This window comes from Meleagris gallopavo, chromosome 1 (assembly GCF_905368555.1).
Source record: "Meleagris gallopavo chromosome 1, MGAL_WU_HG_1.1, whole genome shotgun sequence".
NCBI lineage: Eukaryota > Metazoa > Chordata > Aves > Galliformes > Phasianidae > Meleagris > Meleagris gallopavo.
Window position 1 is genome coordinate 102987103 of NC_139404.1, and position 26966 is coordinate 103014068.

Genomic DNA, 26966 nt, shown 5'->3' on the forward strand with positions numbered 1-26966 from the left:
ACTTGACGTACGAAGCAATGAACTGACTTTGCTGCCTTCGCTCTCCTGCTTAAGCCTCTTGTGCTGTAAAGAGATCTCCATTGGCAAATAGATACGACTGTTTTATGTACTCATTAAATAAAATCCACTGAAAAGGAACAGCACTGATGCATAACATACTGAAAGAAAAGCAGTGCTTAGTAGGCATCAAGCACTACATTGTAACAACATTCTCATTCAATCTTCCCTCTACAATTTTCATAGAGTAGTCTAACAATACCTTAACAATTTCAGGAAGTCTCCTGTGTCCAACATTTATTTGAGCAGGGCTTCATATACACAAATGACACAGCCAATATTCTATATACTCACTTATTTTTTAATACATTTATGCATAAGAAAAAAGCCAAACTGCAAGCCACTTATATACGTATCACTGCAGTAATTTGTTCACGTACCTTAAGAAAAAAAGGAGGAAATTAGGACGGAAGGTGCGACTATCACGTACCAACTGTGGTATGCTGTTTGGTTAACAAAGCACCATACTATTTTAGTACTATTATACTATTCATACTATTTCATGACAAGATTTTTAAGACAGATGTCTAAAAAAAATGCATACAAGTAAAAGAAAACTAAGATATATTTTTCTTGCCCAGTAAAACTCACTGCTTCCTTTCTTCTTTTATACCTCCATTCTTTCTTGATATGCTAGGAAAGGAAGGAAGATAATAATGTGTACCAGTCTTTTGTTGCCAAGACTTACATCAATCCTCTGATGAGGATCTTAAGTTCTTGACCATCAACTGTGAAACATACCAAGTATTCGCTGCTGCAAAAGATCTGCACAAAACTCATGGCTGCCAGACTCTATTCTTTGGAAAACATAGAGATTTCAGTTCAAGCAGATAAAAACCCTAGCAAAAAGAGTACTTGATCCTCTAAGCCATTTCTGAGGCCTATCCTCTCACCACTCACATATTAAAGACCACTCACATATTCAGAATCACTAGGGAGAAAAACCTTTACCATGAACAAATTAAAATGGCAGCACAAAAGCACACAAATCAGAATTTTGTTTCCTACACAAATGTTTTTGGAACTCATCTGCCTCATAGGGTCAGTGCTACACTCATGAGTCCAGCAGAAAAGCTTCCTACCTCATTTCTTCTCCTACCAAGAATCTCTAATAGGACACCAGAGCTATCCACATTCCTGGAAACGGTTCAGTCTAAAAGAAACACACAGCTTTTTCACTATCATAATGATAATGAACTGTTAATTAATGGGAACACAGCAATAAAGCAACTTCTGTCCCAAAAGAGCTCATGCTACTTTTGCAATTTCAGCCTTCATCGTGGAATAAAGAAATACTAAATTCAGTCTGAAACTCCAGCAGCACTCTCTTACCCTTCTCTACACCACCCAAACACTATTAGAGCTGCTGCTTGAGCAACTCTCCCAGGACACGTGGGAGGCAGCACTCACTTATAAGTACACCCTCACACTGCCTCCTGGGATGTATTTTAGGCATCTGCAACCAGTTTCACTGTTTTCTGAAGGAGATGAAGGGTAGCAATACACAGAGATTGTGATGCCTCTTTCCTCTGACCACAGGCATCACTGTTGTTGTTCTTGTTGTTTTGCCATACAGCAGAGGGAATCCAATTGAGGAAACTCAGGAGTTTCGGTGAGTTGTCGAAGAACTGCTGTGAAGGATATCCTGCTAACCTCTATTTATAGGTCTTGTAGTGGGAAGGGGAAGCAAAGGGAACAGAAAATACAGGTTATCCGTGCTTCCTTTATCAAAAACTCTGAATGCCACTCTCTCTACAGGTTATGGAACTTGCTGGCAACAGCAAAACAACAAAGAAGAACTGAGAGGTTAGGAGTGGATGGTAAGAAGACGGCTCTGAAAGTAATGCCTCCCATTTCACTATGTTGGTCCATGACATCAGAGGCAGATGGCGGTGCTGTGGCAATAGAGGTTGAACTTTCCTGACAATATTCTGTTACACTTTGTTGCCGTGCGGCAGATGGCAGCAAAGGGGCAGTCTGACAAAGTTCTATCTAACATGCAGGTGTATGTGAAGTAACTGTGTGTTACTGAATTCCTCCACGTGGAAAAAAATGGCACCCATTGACATTCATGAATGCTTGCTGAATGCTTCTGGAAACCAAACAGTGGATGTGAGTGCAGAGAGGTACGAGTGGTGCATCTCAGCAGTGGCAACAGCAACACTGGCTCACCTCCACTGGTGCAGGTTTTTGTTTGGTTTTGCTTTTTAGAAGCATGACATGCAGGCTCTTGCTCATCGCTGGCAAAAAAAGCATAGCTAAGCGTGGTGACAGCGCTGAGTATAGTTCTGCGGCTAAGAATTTGCTCTATCAAATAGTGCTATTGTGCTGTACCTGTTGTAGTTTCCATGAAAATAAATGAGGTGTCACTTTCAGAGCAACCTACATAATGCAGCATGCAAAATGTAGTCTACTGTTACTAAAAGTCAGCTGTAGAAAAATACAACTGACTCAATATGGATAAATGGTAAGAAAGAAGCTGCAGCTGTAACTTTAAATAAACAGCCCACAAAATATCTGTTCTATTTGTGATCTAGGGAGACTGAAGTGAGATATCAACTGTTTTAGTGATACAGATTATCCACTGCCAATCTGAGACGTGATTAAATTAATATGCTGCATTACTCAATAGAAAGGTAAGATTACAAAACAGCAAACTCAATTGTTTCCACTTCCAGACAGACTGTAAAGAAATCCTCATTTCTGGTCCCAAGCTTTTAAAACCCTTAGCTATCTCCTAGATTTTTCAGGCTAACAAAAAGAAAATATATCTTCCCTAAATTAAAACTTGACAAGGTTTAAAAACTTTACAAATTATTGTAAACGTGTGGGGTATTTTTGTTCTGGAATAATAATATTTACAGCCTTTCTTAGAGACACATCTAAGTTTTGCACCATTATCAAATTACCTTTTGTGATTTATTTACACTGTACTGTTAATGTAACAAACCAAATACACCAAACAATACACAAATTCTAAGTTCTTCCCCCAAGATACAGTTTGAAATAATTTCCTCAGGGAGAATATAGTACATCACATAAGTGTCAAATCCTACATATCCGGTTGGTAATATCTGCTCAGAGTGTAGCTGGATAAAAATAAAGCAGTAAATATGTTTGGTGAATACAGAAAAGACCTATGCCTGCTCCTTTAGAAAAACAAGAATTTTACAGAGGCACATTTACTAGTAAACCTGCATTAAAAATATAGGTATAAAAAAACAGGACTTAAAGGAGTGGGCAACACAGTCAAACATGATCAGTTATGCAACTCCTCCAAGGTACCACCCATCACCAGAGCCAAACTAATCTAAGTGTTCCTCCATAGCCTGCCACAATTGTTAAGTAGAACATGCTAGCTCAGACCTCTATATTTAAGTCTCACCTCCCAGTTCAGATGGGCAGTTAAGATCACATAGTTATCACAATTAGCTGACAGGCAGCAACTCGTTACTTCACTGCAACATGATCACATACAGTCAGAATCCATAGGTCAAAACTGGAACTCCCAAATGATCACCTGAGGCAGCAAGTCGTGTTCCTTGTACATGTAGATGGCTGAGGAAATGACAGCTGCAACCTCCACACCAGAAGAGACAGCGAAGCACTGGCATACATGGGAAGCCCAGAACAAAACTCATGGCTGCCAAAGTTAGAGTTACCATTATAAAACCCCAGTTCTCTTTCTACAGTAGTGTTGTACAACTGCCAGCCTGTACATTGAGGAATTATTGACCAAAAGGGTAGACTGGGATAACCCTGATCCTCCCTGCTGAAGCCATCTACTCTCAATAAAACTATTATCTATTCAATCAGCAGATGCTGGTACCTCTGTAGCCCTTAACACCTCTATGCATTTTAAGACAATCTTAAGGACAAGGTGAGCTCTCACACAGTCATCAGCCTGTCTTATGCCCACTATTCTGTGAATAACAGAACCGTTTTACAAACGGCGTCAATTTCTCCACTCTCCCTGTGAAAGATCAGAAACAGAATGGTACATGACTGTAAATCTTCCTCTCCTCAAAAAAGTTGAGGTGTTTCAAAGCTTATTTTAATATGCATTGGGTTTTGTGCACAGATTCGGGCAACACACTTTGTAAAGCTAACAGAACAGCTTAAGAACTCTTTTTCTAACTGATTTCATACGTACACCTTCTAAGGACCACACAGTAATGACATGAATCCTAAACCTAACAACTTGCTAACTTTATTCTAAGCAGTTCCAGGGAACTACTCACAGGTACAAATGACCACAGAACAGAGGTTTTAGCAACTAGATTTTCTTCCCCGTAACTCACGCCCAAATGAAATCCAGTGGTTTAATGTGCTTCAGCTTACAATCACCAGAATTTCAAGCAGTGTTTCAGAACGCATCAAACAAAAGAATTATGCTTTTACTACACCTGAGTAGATATACATCCCAGAGGAAGTGGCACTGAGACATCTCTTTCTGAAACTAAGGTTAGTCACAGAATGCTCTAAAGTCACACAAACTTTCAGCACCAGATCAACAAAAAGTGTTTTTTTTTCTTTATGAGAAACACTAAGCAATCAATGTCTGTACAATTAAGTGTATCAGGTAGCAACATCTTGAAGTAAACTGAGTAGAAGTTCTAGCAGATGACTGCTTTTACATTTATTTAGTCAGGTAAGAATATTTCTGTGTTAAAATCGAAACTTAGAATGTGCTGTTGTATTCTTAAGTATTTGGGGAGATTGTTTTGTACCCTTTCACACCTCTGGTTCAAAACAATGTAACATGCACTCATAACAGACGCAAATAAAAGAAAAAGATCACCCTTAACAGGATGGATACAGTCTCTCACTTTGAACTTTTGGGTTTTTTTTTTAAGGAAGCACAGATTTTCAGCTGTGCACGCGCGACAAGCAGTTGCAGGGAATGAACTTTACACAGCATGACTTCATCACATGAGAGCAGCCTGCCATTTTTCCTTTCTGCTCAGCAAACGTGCACAGCAACCTTCAGAATGCATTAAACATGCCAGAATAGGTTCTGGCTTAGTTTTTAAATGATTATCTGTAATGAAAGTATGAATGTTCTATAACCTGTACATGACCTGAAAAATCATTAAACGGAACTCAGTGTAAGAACCATTTCGAGCCACGTGTCAAAAACTTTATAAAATACAAGTTGGATATTTCTTTTTTAATACACGATGCAAAAAAGCAGCCGTTGTCCATCTTGTTTCAAATTCTTATTGGCTGATCAAGGGCTCAGAAGAAAGGAGGGCCTCCCTGTGTGCTAGGAGCAGGACGCCCACCCCTCTCCCACCTGCCTACGAGTGGGTGGGTGGATGGATGGGTAGGGTTAGCGCCGGACGGCTCCTCCAGCCCCATCCCCACACTGAGCCAGGCACCCTCGCTCCGTTCCCTCTCTCCGTCTAACGTCCCGCCTCTCCCACTCGCCGCCGTTCACATGGCAGCGCCCCGCGCTCCCAAACGCGTCTCTCATTCCCTTCCCCCTTCTCTCCCAGCCACCGGCCCGCTCCGGGCACGCCTCGCTACAAGGCTCCCGGGACGAGGAAGCTACCGGGGAGGCTGAAAGCAGCCCCCTGCTCCCCCCCCACCCCACCGGCCCGCGTTCTAGGCCGTTGCAACCGCCGAGCCCCCGTCGCCTCCATCTTCTCGAGGAGCCCCGCCGTGCCCTCCGCCCCAGGCAGGCCCCGTGCCGCAGGCCGAGGCAGGCCCGAGCCTTTCCCCAGCGTAGGCCTCCGCGCCGGGCCCGCGCGGCCCACAGCCGGAAACCGAGCGCTAGGGGCGGGGGTGAGGCGACGGCGGCCGCCGTGACCCCTCGGCGCCCGCGGTCCCCGCCGTCCCGCGTTCCCACCTCCTGGTTGAAGGCGTTCACGGCCTCCATGTTGGCGGCGGCTGAGGCGGGCGTCCGCGCGGGGGAGGGGCGGCTCGGTACCGCTCAGGGGCCGCGCGCGGACATGGCCGTTTGGCGGCGACGGCCGGGACCGACGCTCTCTCTTCTCTCTGCCCGCCTCGCTCGCTCGCTGGCCACGGCGTCTCGCTGGCAGGACCGCGGCGCGGGCAGGCAGGCCGTCTCTCCCAGCGGGATGGCGGAGCCCACGCCGCGCACAGCACCCTGGGATCGCGCAGGCCTCCCGGCCCCGCGCCACCCACAGGAGAGAACGGGGCGGGGGGGGGTTGGGGGGGAAACGCGCGCGACTCTGGCGTCACGTGACCCGGGGCCGGGTGAGTCCCAGCGCCCCGCCATGTCAGCGCCGCCCCGCCCCCGGGGAGGGGAAATGGCGGCGCGTTGCCGGGCCGGGTGGTGGTTTTTTCTCACCGCTTGGGCGAGCTGGGAATCGTAGGGGGGCTGCCGGGCCGCTGGGAGTTTGTGTTTATCCTGCAAAATGCGGGATTTCAAGGCCGCCGAGTGGCTGTGGCACCTATTAAAGAGGACGCTGTCACGTGCAATGTTTTGTTGTTAATGTCAAGTCAGCGATTTGAGGTTTCATAGAATCATTAAGGCTGGAAAAGACCTCTAAGATCGCCTAGTCCAACTGTAAGCACATCTGCACCGTAACCACTGACCGTGTCCCTCGGTGCCAGTTTGCATAGTGCTGTATGATAGGGTGTGTTCTAAACGTGCTTGTTGAACTTCTGGCATGTCAGCCAGGGAGTAAACTGGACAGGTGATACTGATGTCACAGAGTGTAGTTGGCTTTACTTACTGTTCTGCAAATGGACTGAGCCTTGTATTTAAGTTGTTAATCAAATGCAAATAGCTTTCAAGAGTCTCCTCACCCCTCCTTCAATAGATGGTTGTCCAGAAGTTGCTCCTCTTTAAAAACAAGTCTTTTATAATTCAAGTTGAGGAAGCTGACACAGCAATAAGACCTCTTGTTTCTCAGATTATGACGTGTAAAAAAGTGTTTGGGTACAGCTCTTACTCAGATAAATTTTTAAAATGGGTTTTCCAAGCGAGGGAAGGAGTTGTCCCACTCTGCGCTGGTGCTCCCTCACCTCAAACACTGTGTACAGGTCTGGGTGCAACAATATAAGGACATGAAACTATGAGAGAGTGTCCAAAGGAGAGTCATGAAGATGGTGAAGAGTGGAGGAGAAGACGTATGAGGAGTTGCTGAGGTCCCTTGGTGTGCTCAGCCCAGAGCAGAGGAGGCTGTGGGGAGGTCTCATGGTTGGCCTGCAGCTTCTCACTAGGGGAACTGAGCTCTGCTGTCTGGTGACAGCAAGGGGACTTGATAGTGCTTGTAGGTCTCTATCAACTCGGGATGTGCTATGATTCAATAATCTATGCCAAAGTAGAGAATAATAATAATAACTAATAATTTAAATATATATATATATATAAAAGGAGTGAAGCACTGTCTTGTGATCGTCTTTGCTGCATGGTATTTTTTCTTAATACCTGTTTCAACATGGTGAATTACTTCACATAGCTTTTGCTGGTATTTTTGATACACCACTGTCCAAAAATTCACCAAAATCCAGGTAACTCATTCTGCCACCTGAAAAATAAGAACAGCAAATGTAGAACTGAAATCTATGATGGGAGTTTGAAAATGTAAATCATCTCTGTCCGCTTTTTTAGAGCAGCTGAAAAGGTTTTTGAGAAGTAAGAATGATCTCTTCAGAGCTTCTTGGCTTAGAAACACTGACTGAATGAGATGGGACTTCCTAAACTGGCAAGTAATTTTCAGGTTTGAAACCTGAGTGTTAACTGGTGTTTCTGTAATGTCAACTGCTGCTGAGTAACTGACTTTTATGTTCCTTCAGTGTATAAACTTGGTAATATAAAGGTGTCTCTTCTCAACACCACATTAGTAGTTTGTGCAGAGTACAGAAAAATAAAACTTTTCCAGGACAGGAAAAGATCAAGTGGTTCTGGAAAATAACATTGGGTTTTCTAGTTCTTTTGCCTATTAAAACTTCTGCTTACATTGCCTTTCACAGGATATCAGTAGACGTTCTAGAGGTGACTCCTCTAAAACGGAGTGTTAAATACTTTCTAGTTTCCTTATTACTTTTTAGGCATTTGGTATTGTCTTACTATATATCTTCTTTATAAAACGCCTACTTTTGTAGCGTGTTAGTAATCAGACTGTGCATAATTAGCTTTTGTAATCTGCAGGGGAAAAAGAGTCTAGGTATACTTCAGTGTGTTTCAACATTGCCTAGTACAAGCACTGGTAACTGCAGTGCCCTGAGCTGAATTTGCCCGCTGTGTTAGTCCTTAACTTGCTCCATGCTCATTCCACCACCAAGCTAAAATCTATTGTGGTTTATCTATGCTATAACATAATCCCAGTTCTGCTTGTAGTATAGATAAATCCTTGGATTCTGTAGAAGTATCCTTGGCTCCTTTCATTTGCTGAGAGTGAAATTTGGATTCCTTAAGGGCTGGATGTTAGGATTTGGGGGTAGGAAAAGGTAAAGCAGGTTAATGTCTCATGGTTTAGACTTAGTCCAGTAAAATGCAGACTTACGGCTTTGTTGTTCAAAACAGATCTGCTTCACAGAGATAATATGCTTATTAATTTTGAAGTAAAATTTACCATTGCTTTTATTACGAATACCTATAGAGACAAAGGAGACAATTCTGTAATTTCTTAATAAAAAAATACATTCTTGTGATTATGCTTTTGTCAGTTTTACACTTGTGGATACTTCAACTTACAGCAAACTGCTTTTACAACAACAGTAGCATTGTACAAATACACAGTGCATGATGCCTAGCATTGCATTATATATTTATACAACACAAAGAATGATTCTTGCCTCAAGGACCATGCAATCAGACATGACTCACAGAGCACTTCAAAGCACTGTTTGTATAATATATGTCTTTAACTATTCTATATAATTCCATGTGTCTTACGTTTAGCAGTTTTGATTTGTGTTGATGCATGAGTTTAGTTATGTTCAGATTACTCTTGTTTTTGACAGATGGGCAATAAATGTGCACAACAATGTTTGGAAATTGCTGTTGAGGACAAATTATGGTTGCTTGATGTGATGATTCTTTCTGTCTTTTGCACATAAATTTCTTCAGATGGTGTCCTATTCAAGGTTGTTGATCTGAAATGTTTTGAATTCAGTATAGTCCTTGTTATTCTACACAAAAGGAAGTGCAAGTTTAACTGAATTTCAGTTAGCTTGAGAATTTAGAGTTTTACATAATGATACAGTTCTTGTGGAAATATTATCTCGATCTTTCAAAGTGTTAAGAAGCCCAGCTTTGCTTTGTCTCCTAAATTACTAGCATTTTGCATTGTTACTGTCAAAATGATTGACACCAATTGTCCATGAAAAATGTAGTATTTATCTGTGTCTGACTGTGTTACTCTGACTCATTCAATAAGAATTAGTTACCACTTAGCATTTTGGCCATTATCAATCTCTAACCTGATTATATAATTTAGGTTATTGGACAACTGATTTGATTAGAATTTCCTGAAGTCTTGTATTCTATAGAAAGACAAAACTGATTTTCTTGCAATATATTACTGCAGCTTTATAGTGTTTATTAAACGAATACTGCATAAGTTTACCGTGATTTATAAATATTTGCATGCTGGTGCTCTGCGTATTTCTCCCTCACATCATGGGGAGGGATATCCTTGTTTTCCAAATGTTGGCTCCAAATATAAGCCACACTAAAATCAGATCCCTGAAATTGACAGGTCCTTGAGGAAAGAGTATGTATCCCCTTATGGTTTATCTGTGCTCTGTAAGGATTAGGCTTAGAGCTGGCTCTGTGATTGTATACTTGAGTTAGTGTTTCTTGATGCTGATTTTTGTTCTTTTACTATTTGTAAACTTGAGTAATACTGACAGGCGGACTGTAGTGGGTCTGCTTCTAAGGGCCTTTTGGGGAACCTCATAGCACAGGCAGTGTTTTACTTGCCTCCTTAGTGGAGTGAATCAGTATACATAAGGTTTGGATGGACGCATCTTTCTGTTTGACTTTAAGTTACACTGTGAGTATCTGGGTATAGTTCATGGTACTTAATTTTAACCTAGAAATCCTGTAAAGGGTTGAGAGCTGGTTGCCTTGGAGTGATACAAGTGACTGAATACAAATTCTGCAGACAGCCCTGTAATGTAGACAACTGGATCTATGATGTTTACACTTTGGATGTTCTATCTGTTGGACTTGCCCTTAGTGAAGACCAAGATTTGAGCCTCTTATGAAATATTTCTTGCTGGTCAAGGGTTACTTCTGTACTCCTATTTACAAAAACCAGTTTGGAACAGTGGATATGTAAGAATTCTGTCTGCTGTGAACATTTAGATTATTATGCTTTGCTGTAATTCTACTATTGTCGACTTTAGTATTTAAAAAAAAAAATAATTGCTGTTTTCTAAGTGCTTATGAGGCAATATCTAAAGCTGCTGTTGATGGTTATCTAACCACTGAGGATATGGCTTGTCTGAATCTGATACTGAGTTTATCCTTTTTAATATTTTGCAGACGAGAGGAAACCTCTGCTTTCATCAGAATACCTTCGGTATCCATATGGAAATGGCTTTGCCCATTAATGCACTACCTCCAGTGGACCTTGAATATTAGCCCAGTATTAATGAAGATTCCAAGTCATACAGCAAGGTAATAATAATGGGCTTGCCTTGTAAGATCTCTGTGCAACTTCTTGTTAAATGAATGGAGGTTTTTCACATGAAAGCCTATAGGATAGAATATTAACTTGGTAGATGACAATCTGCCATATATATTTTCTGTGGAATCTAGATTTATTTTGCTTTTGCCAGCAGACATATATGAACAGACTTCCAACTTTGTTCCTCCACAGTTTTCTCACTAGCCTCTTCTAGTCTGATGTGCAGGCTGGCAAGGTGATGAAGTTAGACAACATTTTATTGTAGGTGCAATACTGAAGATCAAAATATGTCAGAAATTGCTTCCTTCTGTAGAAATTCTGTCATACTGTTGTTCTGCTGTTCATCAGAGGCACAGAGACTAGTGAAACTAAGAACCATTAAACAAAGATTAAGTAGTTATTTTGGAAAATTCAGTGTTTAGCTGTGTTTTTGGAAGTGATAAGAAAATACAAAATTTATGGTTACAGGGAAAGGAAACATACGTCAGTATGCATTATATGTCATTTTTAATGGTTTGTCTGGGACAGTATAGGGCTTATGAGAACAAATGCTTGTAACAAATGTGTTGATGTTGCCACATTAAAATAAATGATTCGGTGCTTTCAGAAACTTAAAATTGAAAGTGAATCTCTTCTTGGGAATTATAGTTATTCTTTTTCTTAATGAATCATTTATTTGGAAAAAGAACAAACTGAAAAACCCAACACTTGCAATTCTAGGACAGCCAACATTCTGAGCTTCTAGGCATGTATATAAGCCAACAGCAACAACAGTTTTGGAAATGTGAATCCATTTAACAGTAGTACAGCCTCTGCTTGCTTCTCTGGCAATTTTCTGGTCCTTTTTCTTTAAATATTTTAAGAAAAAGTGTTTTGGATTCACTAAAATTTGACTTAAAAGGGTTTCATCATCCAGTCCCTAACAAGAAGCAGCAAAACACTGTTCTTGTTTATCTGAAAAGGAATTGTATTTCTTGGTTTATGTGTTAATTTGTTTATTTCTTCCATCCTCTCCACTCTTCATGCTATCTGGAGGAAAGAAGGAGTAGTGGATTTTAAAGTAATTTTTATTTGTGTATCGTGTTTGCAGTAACCCATCCTGTTGAACCTGTATTAAAGTGACTTCTTTCAGGTATTCAAAAGAAGCCTATAATAACAAAAAATGTCACGTTTGGTCTTTTCTTCTTTCCCCATAATGAGGGGACATAAAAATTGCCAGTAGAACAGTACAAATGTGGGTCTTTTTCAATGATTGGCTTTGTTGCTTTGGAGTGTGACTTTTTTTTCTTGTTTGTTTGTTATGTGCTGTTGAGAAAGTTTAATTTCATTTATTTATTTTGCCAAAGCCTAGGATCATCATGTAGTTGCTACTTCAGAAGGTGGGATTTTTAAGGCAGCCGAGTGATCACTGTCAGTGTTTTTACTATGGGGATGTAACCCTGAAGCATTTAAAGAGGAATATGTAACTAATACAGTTTTTGTCACTTTTAAACATATTGTGCAATATACTGATAAAAATTTCTAGTCAGATTAGACTTGAGGGGGGAGAAAGAGCTTTGTGCATGTGACAATGACTCCTGACTAAGTTTAAAAAATGGGGCATTATATAGGCCTCTTTGTCTAAATGGGAGATGTATTGATACCTTGCTGAGATGTACTTGCTTCAAGTACCTATTTGTGTTAGGGTTTTCTGTTGTTGCTGCAGTCTAGCAATACAATACTGGGTAACAAAAACAGCAGGTTCTGTGAAATTCTGCTGTAGTGCCCTAAAAGATTTGAACACGTATCTTTGGTACTGTTGAGAAGTACCAGTGACACAATCCCTTTTTGTTACATCTAGCTTTTTGGGCATTAGTGTGTTAGTTTAGGGAAGACAGGGTTCTGGGGCACCAGTTGCAGCTGCTTCCAACTGAGGCAAACAACATTTGTTAAGATCTTTCTAAAAGCAGAGCTTTGCTTTTATGCCTTCCCAGTCTAACAACATTGGAAGGATGCTTGTAAATTTGACAGCTTGAACTAAAGGAAGAACATCCAGATGGAATTTCTTCACATTAAATCCATATGCATTCATTCTATCTTCACTACTAGCTTTAGAGCAAATCATTTTTTATATTCACAGGATTTTTTATCGTTTCAGGAAAAGAAAAAGAGATGACACTGGTAATTACAGGCCTGTCTGTCTCGCTTCAGTGCCTGGTAAAATTGTGGAGAAGATTATTCTGGGAGTTACTGAGAAATGCCTGAAAGTCAATTCAGTCATTGGTCACAGCCAGTACAGGTCCACGAGGGGAAAGTTTTGTTTAATCAACTAAATGGCCAATCTTTTATGTGAAATTACAAACCTAGTTGACCATGGTAAGCCAGTAGATGTAACCTTTTTGAATTTCTGCAGATATCTCAATACTGTTTCTCACAGTATGCTCCTGGACAGCTAGACAAAAGCAATGTGATGGGTGAACAGCTGGTTGGTGCGTCGGGCTCAAAAGGTTGTAGTAGGTGGGATTACGTCAGACTGGCAGCTGGCCACTGGTGGGCTTCCATCAGGGCCCCATTTTAGGGCCGGTTCTCTTTAATGATTTAATAAAATACTTGGATGCAGGACTTGAAGGTGTACTGGTAAAGACTCAGCAATACAAAATTGAGAGGAGCTCTTGACTCCCTTCAGGATAAAATGGCCTTGCAGGGAGACTTGGTCAAATGGAAGTGCTGGGCAATCACTGACCACATGGAGTTGAACAGGAACAAGTGCCAGAGTCCGCCCCTGGGATAGGGCAATCCTGGCTGTGTGTACAGACTGGGGGCTGAGGGGCTGCAGAGCACCATGGAGAGGGATCTGGCAGTTTGGCTGATGGCAAATTTAATCTGAATCAGCAGTGTAGCCTGGCAGCCCAGAAGGCCAACGGTACCCTGCGGTGCACCAGGCCAGCAGTCAACGTAGAAGGGAGGGGATTGTCCCTTGGTGTGTCCAGCCCAGAGCAGAGGAGCTGAGGGGAGGCCTGATGGCGGCTGCAGCTCCTCACAGGGAGCTGAGGGGCAGCGCTGAGCTCTGCTCTGTGTGACAGCGACAGGGCCCGAGGGAACGGCATGGAGCTGTGTCAGGGGAGGGGCAGCTGGGCGTCAGGGAAAGTGGAAATGGAACGGGCTGCACAGGGTTGTGGGCACGGCCCCCAGTGCTGGAGTTCAAGGAGAGTTTGGATAACACTGTCAGAGAAGGGATTTGAACTTTGGGAGGTGCTGTGTGGAGCCCGGAGTTGGACTTGGTGGTTCTTAGGGGCACCTTCCAACTCGGGATATTCGTCAGTCTGATTTGACAATGTTTCATCACTTCTTCTACAGTCCCTGTTGTGGCCAGAAGATGGCACTTATGTACACGCTAAGATGGAGTTAAAGCATCTGGTTTGTTTTGTCATGAGTTTAGCTCGAATCTGTGTTGTTGGCTTGGGTTTGTTTTAGTTTTGTGTCGCTATTGTTATTTTTTTAATATAGTCATAGATTTTGATACTTATCTGCGTGGCCTTATGTCTGACCTTATGCATGAGGTGCTGTCGGCATTTACATAATTATATTCATTTATAAATGATTACACACGGGCCACACACAGGATTGAGGCTTAATGTGTATATCTGTGTACGTGGCCACAACACTGCATACTATCTGCACAGAGAACATGTTCACAAGTATTGTTGCTCACTCTCTTCAGTAAATGTCCTAGGCAAATGATAACTCACAGGATAAAAGATGACTTTGGTCGTGTAGCACATGAGAAACACAGATTAAGAACAAAGTCCAGGAACTTGTTACTTCACTTGGAAACTTCTTATTTCCTTAGTAATAAGGATCTGATTTACCACTGAATTCAGAAAGCAGCCATCAAGCAAATCTTGATGAATAAGAATTCATTCTTATTGTTATTTAAGAAGAATCTAGAACAGCCTAAGAGCAGTTTATAGCTTTTTTTTTTTTTCACTGCTAGCTGAGTTTTTATGCTGCATGTTAAGGCATGGTCTAAAAAATGATTCTTCAAAATAACTTTATCACTTTTTTTTTTTTAATTTTTGCTTTTTTCTTCTTCTCCCAATTAATGTTTTAATATCACTAGTGGGGACTAAATTGTTCCGTTTTCCAGTATAACTACTTCCTCATGTCTGTTTGTGATGAGCTATTCCAGCATGATTCTTTTATCCCAGTTTAACTTTGACAGGCATCAGTGGTATTACTCTAAACTAGACTTGTTAATGCAGCTCTTCTGGGTAGCCAGGCTCAAAGGGAACACTGAATTTGCACACAGGAAATGGACCAGAGCAGGAGAAGGATACAAAGTTGTCATAACACATCTAAGCAGCTTCCCAGGGCTGTCAGCATATTTTTGTGAGGATCATGGGACCCAGCTAAAACAGTGCAGGTATCAGAGTGGCTTGTCTCTCCTGCTCTGCATGTTGCAATGGACTTCTGCCTGTTGCAGTCTCACAGGGTTGTGATCCACTTCCCCATATCCCTGCTCTTTGAATAAGCCTTTTATCAGAGTCTGCCAAGGGCTCACTGATGTCAGTTCACACCAACACCAATTCTTACACACCCTTCATGACCTACTGTCCCTATCACCTGCTGTCTGCCACAGCCTTCCTCCCCCTGACAATTTTATCACTGATTTATTTTTAGAATTCACTTCCATACCTTTTGCTTTTTTCTGTGTGAAAGTAATAAGCACTGTAGCGGAGAGTGATGATTTGCCTCCAAGCTTTCCCAGTCCATGAATAATAGCTAAACAACTCAGGAGAACCCATATTTTGCATATATATTGCACCACAACCACTAACAGCCAGCTTGTTTTCTGTGACATGCAGAAAGATTATTTCAGAAGACGGATTATCCTCTGGCTATAGGGGTAATTTTTGTGATTCAGTACCAAATTAAGCCATGAGGAATCCCAGCCCAATCTTTGAAAAGCTGCATCCAAGTACTAAGTCCCCAAGCAATTGAAGGGGCTCCTGGGCCTTAGGAAGTTTGAAGACTGTAATCAACAGACTGGAAAAGGAAAGCAGTTGAAAAACATGTCTGTTGTCAGCTGTATGCCAATGTCAAATACTTGACCACTGGCAGGAGATAAAAGTTCGTGAGCTGAAAAAGCAGGAAGAAGTGTGAGAAGCACTACGGGTGGGCTGGTTGCCTGTGTCCAAACCAGCTTCTGGGAGGTTGCTGGGGTCCTGGCTCACTGATGATCCAAAGCAAGGTCTTAGTTGGAATGAGGCACAATAGTAATCCATGTGGTATGCTTTCTTTTATTGTTGTTTTGTGTGTGTGTGTCTGTGTGTGTCTGTGTGGAAACCAGGTCTCAGTACTTTGACTGGATGGGTGTTACTGTTTGGCAGCGAGATAGAAGTTTCTACTGCTGTTTTGTTCTGTCCAACTGCACAGGTCATAGGCTTCAAGCAGTTCTTGGCAGTGCTAGTGTACCTGCTACTAAATTCATGTGTAATACAGTGCCTTCTGTGACCAGGAACAGTACAGCTCAACTGTTACTTCATTTGGAAAACTAACGTTTTTTTGGCAAAATAGAAATAGTCATTTCAACTACACATAGTTATGCAAAAGAACACTGCCAAAATAAATGTTACTCCATGTGTGTGTGTGTGAGACTCTTCCACTACTTAAACAGAGAGAAAAAAATTACACGATGAGAATGTGCTTTGACTTGCTGCTCTGAAAAACTCCAGTACTACAAAGAAGTGGCTGCTATAGCAGCCTGCATTATATGTAATGGAGGTGTGGAGGTTAGGGTTCTCTGGCATTCAGAAGACCTGGTGTCTTTTTGTAGCCATGCTACAGAGTCCTCGAATTATTAGTCAGCCTCTTGGTCCTGGCAGCCCCTGCATAAAAAATAGGTGATGAACAGTTCCTCTCAGGTAAGTTAATTACTCACTCTAACAATTTTAAAGGGGTTATTGTTTGTGAAGTAAAGGACTGTATGCACTCCATTGCAAAATAATAAAATATGAAGCATCAGTACATACCAGTATGTGTTTGACTCTCCATAATGTGTTATGAGATGTATTTACATTTCACTGAGTAGAGCTTAAGAGCAGCTTCTGAATTAACTGAAATTGTCTATTGAAATAGCAATATACTGTTGAGATGAATTTTTCAGCTAATTGCATAGCCTCCTACAAAACATACATAGACTCTTTAACACACAAATCATGTTGTGTGCATGTGAAGCTAGCACTCATGCAGAGCGTTAGTAAATTGAGTCTGCAGGTGGAAATCCTTTATTTTTCTGCAGAAAAGTAGTAGAATGGTGTCAGTGTAACTTTCATCCAGATGGCCATGTGATGTGATGTTTCTGTGCCCAGGGAAGCATGACAGATGTCCAAGTCAAGGACCCTTTTTTACATTTCCCAATGCCACCTCCCTAGATAGATTCCTGCAGTTTGGAAGGTATAATTTTGTCTCCCGAGACATTCAAACTCTTCTGAGAATAAGACCTATCAATAGTTGAGCAGTGTCCTATTAATTACACAAGCACCATCAAGAAGGCCGTGATGTGAACAGATGTCTGCTAGTTGCCAACCAGCACAGCTCCTGGATAGTCTATTGGGATTCCTGAGTGGCCAACATGTACAGAACAGGCCTGCTTTATTAGTTAACTGTGATCTGGGAAGTTAAGATTAAGCAGTCGATTTATTCTTCCTTGAGACATCCAGATCCCTACAGTTTCTGTTTGTAGGAATACACACCCACCATGAAAGCAGTGAGCTTAAAGCAGAGAGGTAGGCCTCTCTTAGCTTTACTGCAGATGGCAGAGGTAGCAAAAGGATGGAAGACAGTAGGGCAACTTATGGTAAAACTGCTGCGTTTTCAAGTCCCGAGTTTTCCTACATCACAGGGAAATTAAGTCACTTGAGTTTTTCAGGATTTTTATGTTTTAATTTCTCATTAAAAAGAGCAATATTTCTTTATTTTGTCCTGTTACCCTACAGACTCATTGTGTATATGTAATATTTTGCCTTCTGAGAGATTGCTGTAGCTATATAGTCTGGCAATGCTTTATTTTCTGTACTCACTCTGCTGTTGCTAGGAGATAAAATACTAATAGTAACTGACCCTATCTTTGGATGATATTAATATGCAGGAATTTATGCCATCCAAAGCTGGTAATGTGACCATTCACATTACCGACCTCTTTACCTAGGTCTTGCCTCTGAGACACATAGTGTGTGATTTGGTATGGAGAGGTAGCATGTAAACATGAGTACTGATAGGAATAGGACATAAATTCTGTAGAACTGCCCTCTTTTACTGTAAGCATAAAAATGCTCAGAGACGGAAAATAAGCATATGGCCCAGGATCTATATGGCAACTCACTGTCTGGAACTGGAAGTTGGAAGGGCATCTCAAAAATATCTTTGGGATAGCATATGACTAATTCAAACACTTGTAACACTAAACATTTGTGGCCTGCAAGAAAGAAAGATTAAAGTGTCTGTTCACCCTTCAGGTGGTTGGGCAGTCCTCAGCATGGACTTTCAGAGGCAGAAACAGCACTTAGGCCATTGATCCCCAATGACTGTCAGTGGCAGTTTAGTACGTAATATCTACATCTGTCTTTGAAAAGTCTCTTCCATGTGAGAGGGATTGGGAGATTGTTTCTGTTTTTCACTTTTCTCAGAACAGTGTTGGCCTACATCACATTGGAAGGCACCACTGGGTCCGCTGCACTCCCTTCCAGCATGGCCAGGTTGAGATAGGGCCTTGGGCAGGAGATTGGGAATGGATTAATTTTAAGGTCCATTCCAGTTCAAGCTATTCTATGATTCTATGCTTGCATAAGTCTTCAGAGTATTTAGCCTGTATATGCAAGTGAGCTTTGGCTTGTGGCTCCTTTAGTTTCAGACAGCTGCTCCTTGATACACACTCATGAATCATACCAGCCCCTCAAAAAACAGGTCTGGAACCTGTGGGTAAAGGAGAGAGACTATGAGAAATTTGAACATGTACAATGTTTGAGAAATGGACCAGAAACAAGGAAAAATTTCTTCTGAGAAAGATTGGACTGGAAGAGGTTGTCCAGTAGGGTGGTGGAGCTAGCATCCCTGGAAGCGTTCAAGAACCGTGTGGATGTGGTACCGAAGGACGTACTTAGGCATGATGGTAGTGGGCTGGTGTTTGAACTGGATGATCTTAGTGGTCTTTTCCAACCTTAATGACGTTTTCTATGATTCTGTGATACTCTCTGTGTCTCTAAGGGTGTTACACTCTACAGTGTAACTAAGGGGCATTCTTAAAATATTATGTAAAGTGAATAACTTATTACAGATCACTGCATTACTTTCTGTTGACATACCAGTAAGCGGATCAGTCAGTAGCAACATAGTATGTAAAATACGTAAATCTAAAGATAAACAAGAATAAATTGATAACTTCTGTCTTTTAACTTTAATATCTTTGAAAAAACTCTACTGATAAGTTAATTGCAGTCACACTGCCTTCATCAGCGTGGTCCTTGTCCTGCATGAAGGCGTGCAATTGCTTCATTTTCCTAATGATTAGAAGAGCACGGCTTTCTTTGTGATGAGAAATGTACATTGAAACCAACATATTTTCTGATGTATTCATTACTTTATTCTGTTTTCCTGTAGTTAGTCTCTATCTACAAATCTGAAGTATATTGTAAAAATATATGTAAGTTTATAGTGGATTCTAGGAAATACATCTTGTAAGCACAAAAATATAATTAGAAACATGTATTAATGTTGAACACATGCAGTTCTAAATAAGATTTTTATTTAGATATTTTAATTGAATGTACTGATTGAGACATACTTCAGAAGGAATTATTTCTGACATTTTGGAAAGATTCTTAGAACTGTTCTGTATTTTTGGTATTACACCATTTGGAAATTGACCAACTGAAAATGAAATACATTTCGCATTTACGGTGAAGATGCATGCATTAAGCTCTGAATGAGCATGACATTTGTTAGCTTTTTTTTTTTTTTTTAAGAATACTAAGGAAATGAAGTTCATGTTATGATCTTTATACACATATTTGCTTGGATTTTATTTATTTATTTATTTATTTTATTTTATTTTTTGGAGCTGCCAGGCTTGACTCATTGGGCAAAACGTGTCTGTTGAGACCCCAAACATTTTAACTCCCTTAAGTACTAATCCGTATGTATAAATATCATAGAATCATAGAATTATGGAATCATTAAGGTTGGAAAAGAACTCTAAGGTCATGTAGTCCAATTGTCCATCTACTACCAATATTGCCCACTAGACCATGTCACTAAGTACTACATTTACTCTCTTCTTAAGCAGCCTCACCTATGCTGATGTACAGAGAGACAATCACCTCCCTGCTCCTGCTGGCTGCACTGTTTCTGTTACAAGCTGGGATGCCATTGGCCTTCATATTGGTACATCTGTAGGGTTGCTTCTAGAAATGAGCTTTTGCAAGAACTGATTCATTCTGAATATTACGCTTTAAATATATTTGTGCATGACTTTGATCCACATAAAACTACTTTTTTTTATTTCAAGAGGGAGATTTTTTTTTCTTATTTTGTTTTTGTCTCATTTCTTATCCTATATTTCTGTATTTTAGCAAACAGGCTCTCCACAAAAAGAACACATTTATTATATCATAGTTGTAAGTGATTCAGAGTTCTGCAATGCACTTAATAACTAGGTTTTTCATTATAATCTTCCTGCTGTATAATCTTCACTGTCAGCAAGCTGATTAGGTTTTCATGCTCACTTTGACTGTTTGGCATTGAAAACACTGTTTTCAGTGAGAGGCTTGCAGGTTTATTGGCATGAGAAACAAGTGGTAAGAAGTATGTCTGGGCACTCAACACTTAGTTTTCCTGCTCCATCTCGGATCCTTTTAAGTGTCAGAAAGCAGCTTGGGGTGCCCCAATCTTGCAACTGAACATTCCTACAAAATCAAGTTGTGATAATCTCAGTTCTGAAGGGTTAGGAGTTTCACGCGATATATTGCATTTTTGGAAAAGGCTTACCATGGGGGAAAAAAAAAAAAAAAAAAAAAAAAAGGATGTGTTCTATGTTAGATTCAACCATCCATAGTTAGTTTTTTGGTAAATCATTTATCATGTAACTGCACATGCAAGTAACACTTTGTCATGCTCAGATGGGCTGTACTACAGAAGTCACTGCGTCTCAGGAGATGTGAGATTTCACTTCCTTGACCAAGAGGGGGAGCAGATAAACCAGCTAATTTGCCAGGCTCCTTCCGATGCCTTACGAAATACACATAAGTAAAAAGTAGAGGCGCACGAGGTCTTCAGAGGTTAGAGTTCTTATTTCCTATGAGATGGATATCATGGATTGCAAGGAAGGTGAAGCATTGTCACTTTTCTAACATTTTAAACCAAATTCCACACACACTAAGGAGCTCAGATGTGGAAATCACGCATTTCTGGATTTTTACTGTGTACCTAATCACTGTGTATTTAAATCTGTCAATATTTGCCTAAACACAGCTTTGTCCTATTTGGCCCTTCCATATCTTATGTCTAATGAGATGCTTCTAGGCCTGTTTAGCTCTCCCTTTAAATTTCCTACTGACAATCTTGTGACTAGTCCTTCAATCATCTTCTCTGATAAGTGATTCTGGGTTTGTCAGAAGATAAAGTACTTTAATGCATGAATGAATATAGCTGGAAAAAAACTCCAAGCAAGCCAGTGAAAGCCAATCAAACTGTACCAGTTGATTGAGTGAAAGATAGCATCTTTCCCTACAAACAATGCCTTCCTTCACCTTTCTACTCACACTCTCCCAGCAGCATAGCTTCTAATTCTAATGGCAGAGCTTCCTCTTGCTTCTTCCCAGAAAATCTTGTTCATTAAATTCCAATTTGTGGATTGTAACACCAGATGGGCTACTGTGATGCTCTAACCCACCTTCCTGTTTGACACACAGCATCAGGCTTCTTCCTGTTTGAAACACAAAGTCTTTTAGGAGAAGCATCTGATGGTGATTTTAAAAATTCCAAAGGAAGAGAACTTGCTGTAACTATGCACTAGCTTGCTGTGGTGGTTAATTACCCTCACTGTTAAAAACGTGCATCTTACTTCATAGCTTGAATTTGTCTAGATTCAGCTCCTAACCACTGGATCTCATAGTTTTGTCAGTGAGTGTGCATTCTTCTTGGAAGTAGGGACTGCAAGCAATCACTGTCTCCCTTAGCAGGCTTAAAAGGACTTAGTCCTTCCACTGAGAAGTGTACTACAAGTAGTTAGGTCTTCAGTCATTCTCACAGCTCTTCTCAGCATTTTCTCCACATTATCCACTTAATCTTGAATTGTAGAGAGCAGAACCAGATGCAGTTTTCCAGATGGAGTTATGTGAGTGCAGCATATTCTGATAATTTAATGGTTGTTTTTTTTCTTGACTCCTACTTATTTTTGTGAATGCATATACGGACCACACTTTAAATGGGCCAAGATGTTATTTTTGTTCCTCAGAAGTATCTACCCAGTGCCTGAGTCACCTTATTTCATGGTTTCATTCAAGTTAAGAGCAAGCAGTGAGAAGCATGGTCTGAATGATACCAAGGTTTTCATGTGTAATTCCTCTTCTGTGCCAAAACAGCATGAGATCCCTCTTCTGCATGTCGTTCTAAAAAAATTGATGCCTTTTTTTTTCTTTTATTTTTTATGACAGTATTCTTCTTGCTCATGTTCCTATGATCTGTGAGATCTGAAGAAAACAGATGTCAGTTTGTGATGTTTGATAAACGATCGATGGGACTTGGCCGTGACTACCCTAACTCATCTCAGGTCAGCATAATTTGCAGTCAGTCTTGTCTTTCCTTGATGTACACGAAGACTTCTGAAGACAGAAAATGAAGGATAGATCTGCAGCTTCGCAGCCACTTTTTTCAAGTGCTGTTAAAAAAGTAGGAAAGCAACTGTGTCTAAATATGTATCTGGTATTTATAAGATGTAATAAATGTGTACACTTAGATCCTACTATTGAAGCATTTGCATACCTAGACCTTTCAGGCAGACATGTTCAGTATTTGCCTAAACAATAAAGGCTCATAAAACAACACATATAAACTCTTTAATGAACTAAGTTATAGTTATTGCTTCACATTAGAGCTATCGTGTTTAAATTTAACTCAAAAAGTCTGAATACAGTATCAAAAAGGAATGTATAGAAATGTTCCAGCAAGAGAGATTCATGCTGCTAGTTCTGGCCAGCTTTTCTGTGTGAAATAGCAAATGTCTTGACTTATTTCTTGATTTTTCTCCATCTTTTATTTTTCACTCTTCATTCCAAGATATTTTTTTCACAGATTTAATTCAACACAAATTAAGATTGAATGCAGGTATTTCACTTATGCTTTTTAAACATAGCATGTCAAATGCAATGTAGCTATATATTTTGCTTTTAGATTAGAAAAAAGGAAGGAAAAATAAAGGGCACCCTAAATTTTTCCTGGAGCGTATGAACAAAGAGGAACAGGGAACCATGCAATGAAAATGAGGCAAACGTGAAGGCATGAAGGGCACAGCAATAACCATCCTACCTGCAGAAAGGAACATAAAGCCATACTGAGGAACTCAAAGATGCATCTGATTGATGTAGTGACATTTAAGCATGCAAGGAATGATTAGAAAAGGGAGTTGGCATGGATGAAAATTATTTAATGAGCAAGGAAGGACTAACAGTGACAAATGAGAGCCATGTGAAACACAAATTGGTGGCATTAGCCCTACTTCCCATCAGGAGCCACACACTGAGATCTTCACTGCTGGTTTTGGTGGTTCCACCCTGACTGTTGGGCTCTGAGCTGGAAGAAGAACAGGAGTAAAGAGGGCTAGTAATTAAGAGGAATTTGCGGGAGAGGGGGAGAGGAAAAAAAAAGAAAAAAAAAAAGGGGAGGGGGGGAATTTGGAGAAATGAGAAAAGGAAAAAACGCTAAAGATGATATGTTGGAAAATGGCAAAATATAATCCAAATGTTGGCAGTGAGTAGGGGGGACCGGACCAGAAAACAAAGATTTGGAAGCCTGCAGCAGAAAAGAAAGAAGGGATGGGAAAGTCAAGAAATAAGGGTAAGGAAATAAAACAAGTTATATATTAAAGAAAACGCAAGACTTTAGGGTAGATAAGACAAAGACACAGCAGAGCAAGGAACGTGTTAGGGGACACAGGGCAGCAGGGAAGATGAGAGATTGGCAATGGGTGGACAGAAAAATGACAGAAAAATCAGCTGCTCTCAGAAAGAGATTAAAAAAAAAAAAAAGACAATCTAAGCTTCATCTGCCACAATTACCAGAGACTCAGATATGTCTAAAATGGAGATCGAGTCAATGTTACTCTGTTGGGACCCTCTTATTGATAATGGACAGGATACTTCTTTATTAGTACAACATTAATCACCTTTTTATCCACTCAAACAGGGAGGACAGAGGTGCATGGGTGCACTAGGAGCATCCCATGTGCCCTATGCCCCCAAGTAGCATACCCAGGGCTTGGGTCTGTCTTTTCTTACACAAGTGTGGTTATGTTTGTCTGTGATGTGGGGAACAGCAACAACAAAACAAACAAACAAAAACAAAACAAAACAATGGGAACAGTAGTGGAAATTATCAAGTCTGACAAGAGTTGGACTCAATGATCCTCATGGGTCCCTTCCAACTCAGGATATTCTATGATTCTGTACCGCGTGTTCATCAGCCAGGTGGATAAAAGAGTGCTGATTCAAGGGAGAAAGTTTGTTTGCTATAGAAACAGGTGCAGAAATGAATAATCTACTGAGTTTTGTAATAATCAACCTGATATCCTGACATTTACAAACTCATCTCTGAATGATGCTGTAATCATGGAAATGCACAAACCCGCAGCTACATTTTTCTTCTCATTTTTTTCTCCCTCCATTTCTCTAGAAAATCTACTTGTAAAAATGTAAGGACTTTACTGGGATCCAGCTGGAATTGGCATCCAGTTTCCCTTGAATTACTTGCAAGGATGTGTTCACTGGAACCTCTCTGCAGAAGACTTTGTGGATAACTTTCTATATTCAAAATGGTCATCCTATACATAATCGGGACTTAATTTGTAAAAATTTCTGATGAGGTCTGGTCTGGTTTTGTTAAATGGGAGTGTTTGTATGAATAAGGATTATCCATGTAAACAAATGGCTGAGGCAAACACAGGTGCTGAGAGCTAGACTAAATGCTCAACACAACATTAACTTAAGAAGCCAGAAAGCAGGAGGGGAAAGTATAAAGAGCTAACATGATTCATGTTCGTGATTTTTTGGACACCCATGAGGGACGGTTCACCAGCATCATTTTTTGTCCTTTGGAGGGGGGTGTTGGACACCTTGTCCCAGAGCTTCACATTTTTGTGTTCTTTTCCTGAAACATCACAATAGCTCATAGCTAGCGCTTCTGAGAAAACCGTGCAAGGGAAAAGCAATAACCTGAACATAAGCTGCAGCAAACACTCTGTGTACTTTCAAGGGCACTGTAGGGAATTCGGATGTGGGCTGAGATGTGAGTGGGACGTGAGTAAGCCCTGGAAGGAGGAGTTTGAACAGAGTCCACAAAATTTCTTAAGGAAAACCAAAAGAACCAAGGCTACAGAGAAAATGTATATGCTGCAGGAAACTTTCAGATAATTTACAAAAGAATTAACCAGAATACCATGTATGAGCTACACTATCAAGAGGAAGTTTCTCATTAAACAAACACTGCCTGCATGCTATGTTTCTTTCCAGGCACTGCTTCCTGCACCGATCCTGGGCCTGTGGATTTGCAACGACCCCTTTGGACCAGTGAAATGGCACGGCTGGGACTGGGGCTGCCCGAGGAATTTCCTCCTCTCCTCCTCCAAGCTCTATCTTGACAGCTGAGAGCAGCCAGAGCATTCCTGCCAGCACACCCCGAACGTGCACATCTGGAGAGTGTAAGCTCTGCTTTCCTTGTGAAACATCCTCAGCTCAGGAATTTACTTCTCCCAGTGGCCTAGCAGAGCAGAGGTCCGCTGACCTTTGGGACACGATGTAAGGCCCATCTGTTTGCTCAAAGCTGTGCCTGAGGGTCTGGCAGTGAGGCTTATGGTTAACTTGTCCCCTGGGAGTCTGTGCAAGAACAGTGGCCAGCACGCTATGTATCTGTTGTTTTTTTTTTTTTTTTTTAAACAATCTCTATGCATGCAGGCTGTCTGCAAGTTAACATTCACAGGGAAAATAAACAAAATAATTTTGCTTTACAAGCATTTTATAATAAATAGATTTATTGAAAGGACCCCCTCAGATTCTTTACATGTGACTAAGAGTGGGAACTCTCCTCCGCTGCTCTTCTTTGGTACCAGAAAGAAAGCACATCACAGTCACTGCCATAACAACAAACGAGGATAGCATCTTCAGGATTAAACCAGTGCTGAATCATTAAACAGAAAGCCCTAATTAAAACTTAAAAAACTTCAGAGTAACAAAGAAATGCATTTCTTCTCTCTCTCTTTTTATTTATTTTTTTTTTTTTTAGTTCAGTTAGTTAGTCCTTCTCTTAAGTATACAAAGGAAAATACTGCAAGCCTGGAATCCAGCTGGGTTTCCTGTTGACTGAAATACCTGTAGACTAAATGGAGACTGGCAAACAGGTACTGATTAACTCCTGGAGGCTCTTGTCATAGATATACAACCAGGGAGGAATCAGAAGATGTAAAAAACCTGTTAGAAAGTCCCAAGTAACATAGATCCAACTTAAAAGTTCTTGCAGAGCCTCTTACTCCACATAGTCACCTGTTTCCACTCAAAATCAGACATTCTTCCAAGTTCACCTCCATTCATCTATGCTAGTGCAGCCTTTTGTTTCCTGTGCAGTATTATCAGGTCTGTCCTTACGTTATTTCTGCTTCCATTGCCTCTACACCTGCTGCAACCTTTCAGTGCTCGAAGAACTCTACAGCAAGAATCAAAAGCAAGATTTTCTTCTTACTTGCATAAGCTGTCCTATTAAAACATGAATCCCATAAATAAAGAAATTAGGAATTGATTTCATGCTTATTTTCATGTTTGCAGAGCAGTGTGCACCTCTTTCTTTTTGTGAGTTAAAAATAGACCCATACCAATTACTGTGCTATACCATAGCATTGTTAAAAGTTTCCCAATTTCTAACAAATGGCACTCCTAAGAGAGTGCCATTTAGATAAAATCATACCAACAGAATTCACAACTTATTTTTTTCTTTATATAAACTAATATCACACTGGAAATATTTCAGGACTGTGTCAAGCCCTGAATGTATATCAGT

The 26966-nt window shown here is 40.7% G+C and overlaps 1 protein-coding gene and 1 long non-coding RNA gene across 5 annotated transcripts in view; one reads left to right on the forward strand and one right to left on the reverse strand.

Annotated features, from left to right (window-relative positions):
• SCAF4 (SR-related CTD associated factor 4) overlaps positions 1-6179 on the reverse strand; it is a 45318-nt gene extending 39139 nt beyond the window's left edge. Inside the window, exon 1 of one of the 2 annotated variants that reach the window (XM_085241836.1) lies at positions 5909-6179. In XM_085241836.1, the coding sequence (XP_085097962.1) occupies positions 5909-5938 (30 nt within the window). In that variant the 5' untranslated portion in view covers positions 5939-6179. The remainder of the gene's footprint in view (positions 1-5908) is intronic. The other variant, XM_085241842.1, reaches the window with a different exon arrangement.
• A 44-nt stretch (positions 6180-6223) lies between these two features.
• Positions 6224-26708, forward strand: LOC146545544 (uncharacterized). 3 transcript variants are annotated; one of them, XR_014887793.1, is made up of 5 exons: positions 6245-6279; positions 7643-7736; positions 10526-10660; positions 22361-22476; positions 25430-26708. It is a non-coding gene; the product is annotated as an uncharacterized LOC146545544 (long non-coding RNA). The 3 variants fall into 3 exon arrangements; XR_014887790.1 differs by having other exon boundaries at positions 6224-7736; XR_014887792.1 differs by lacking the exon at positions 22361-22476 and having other exon boundaries at positions 6224-7736.
• Positions 26709-26966: the final 258 nt, after the last annotated feature.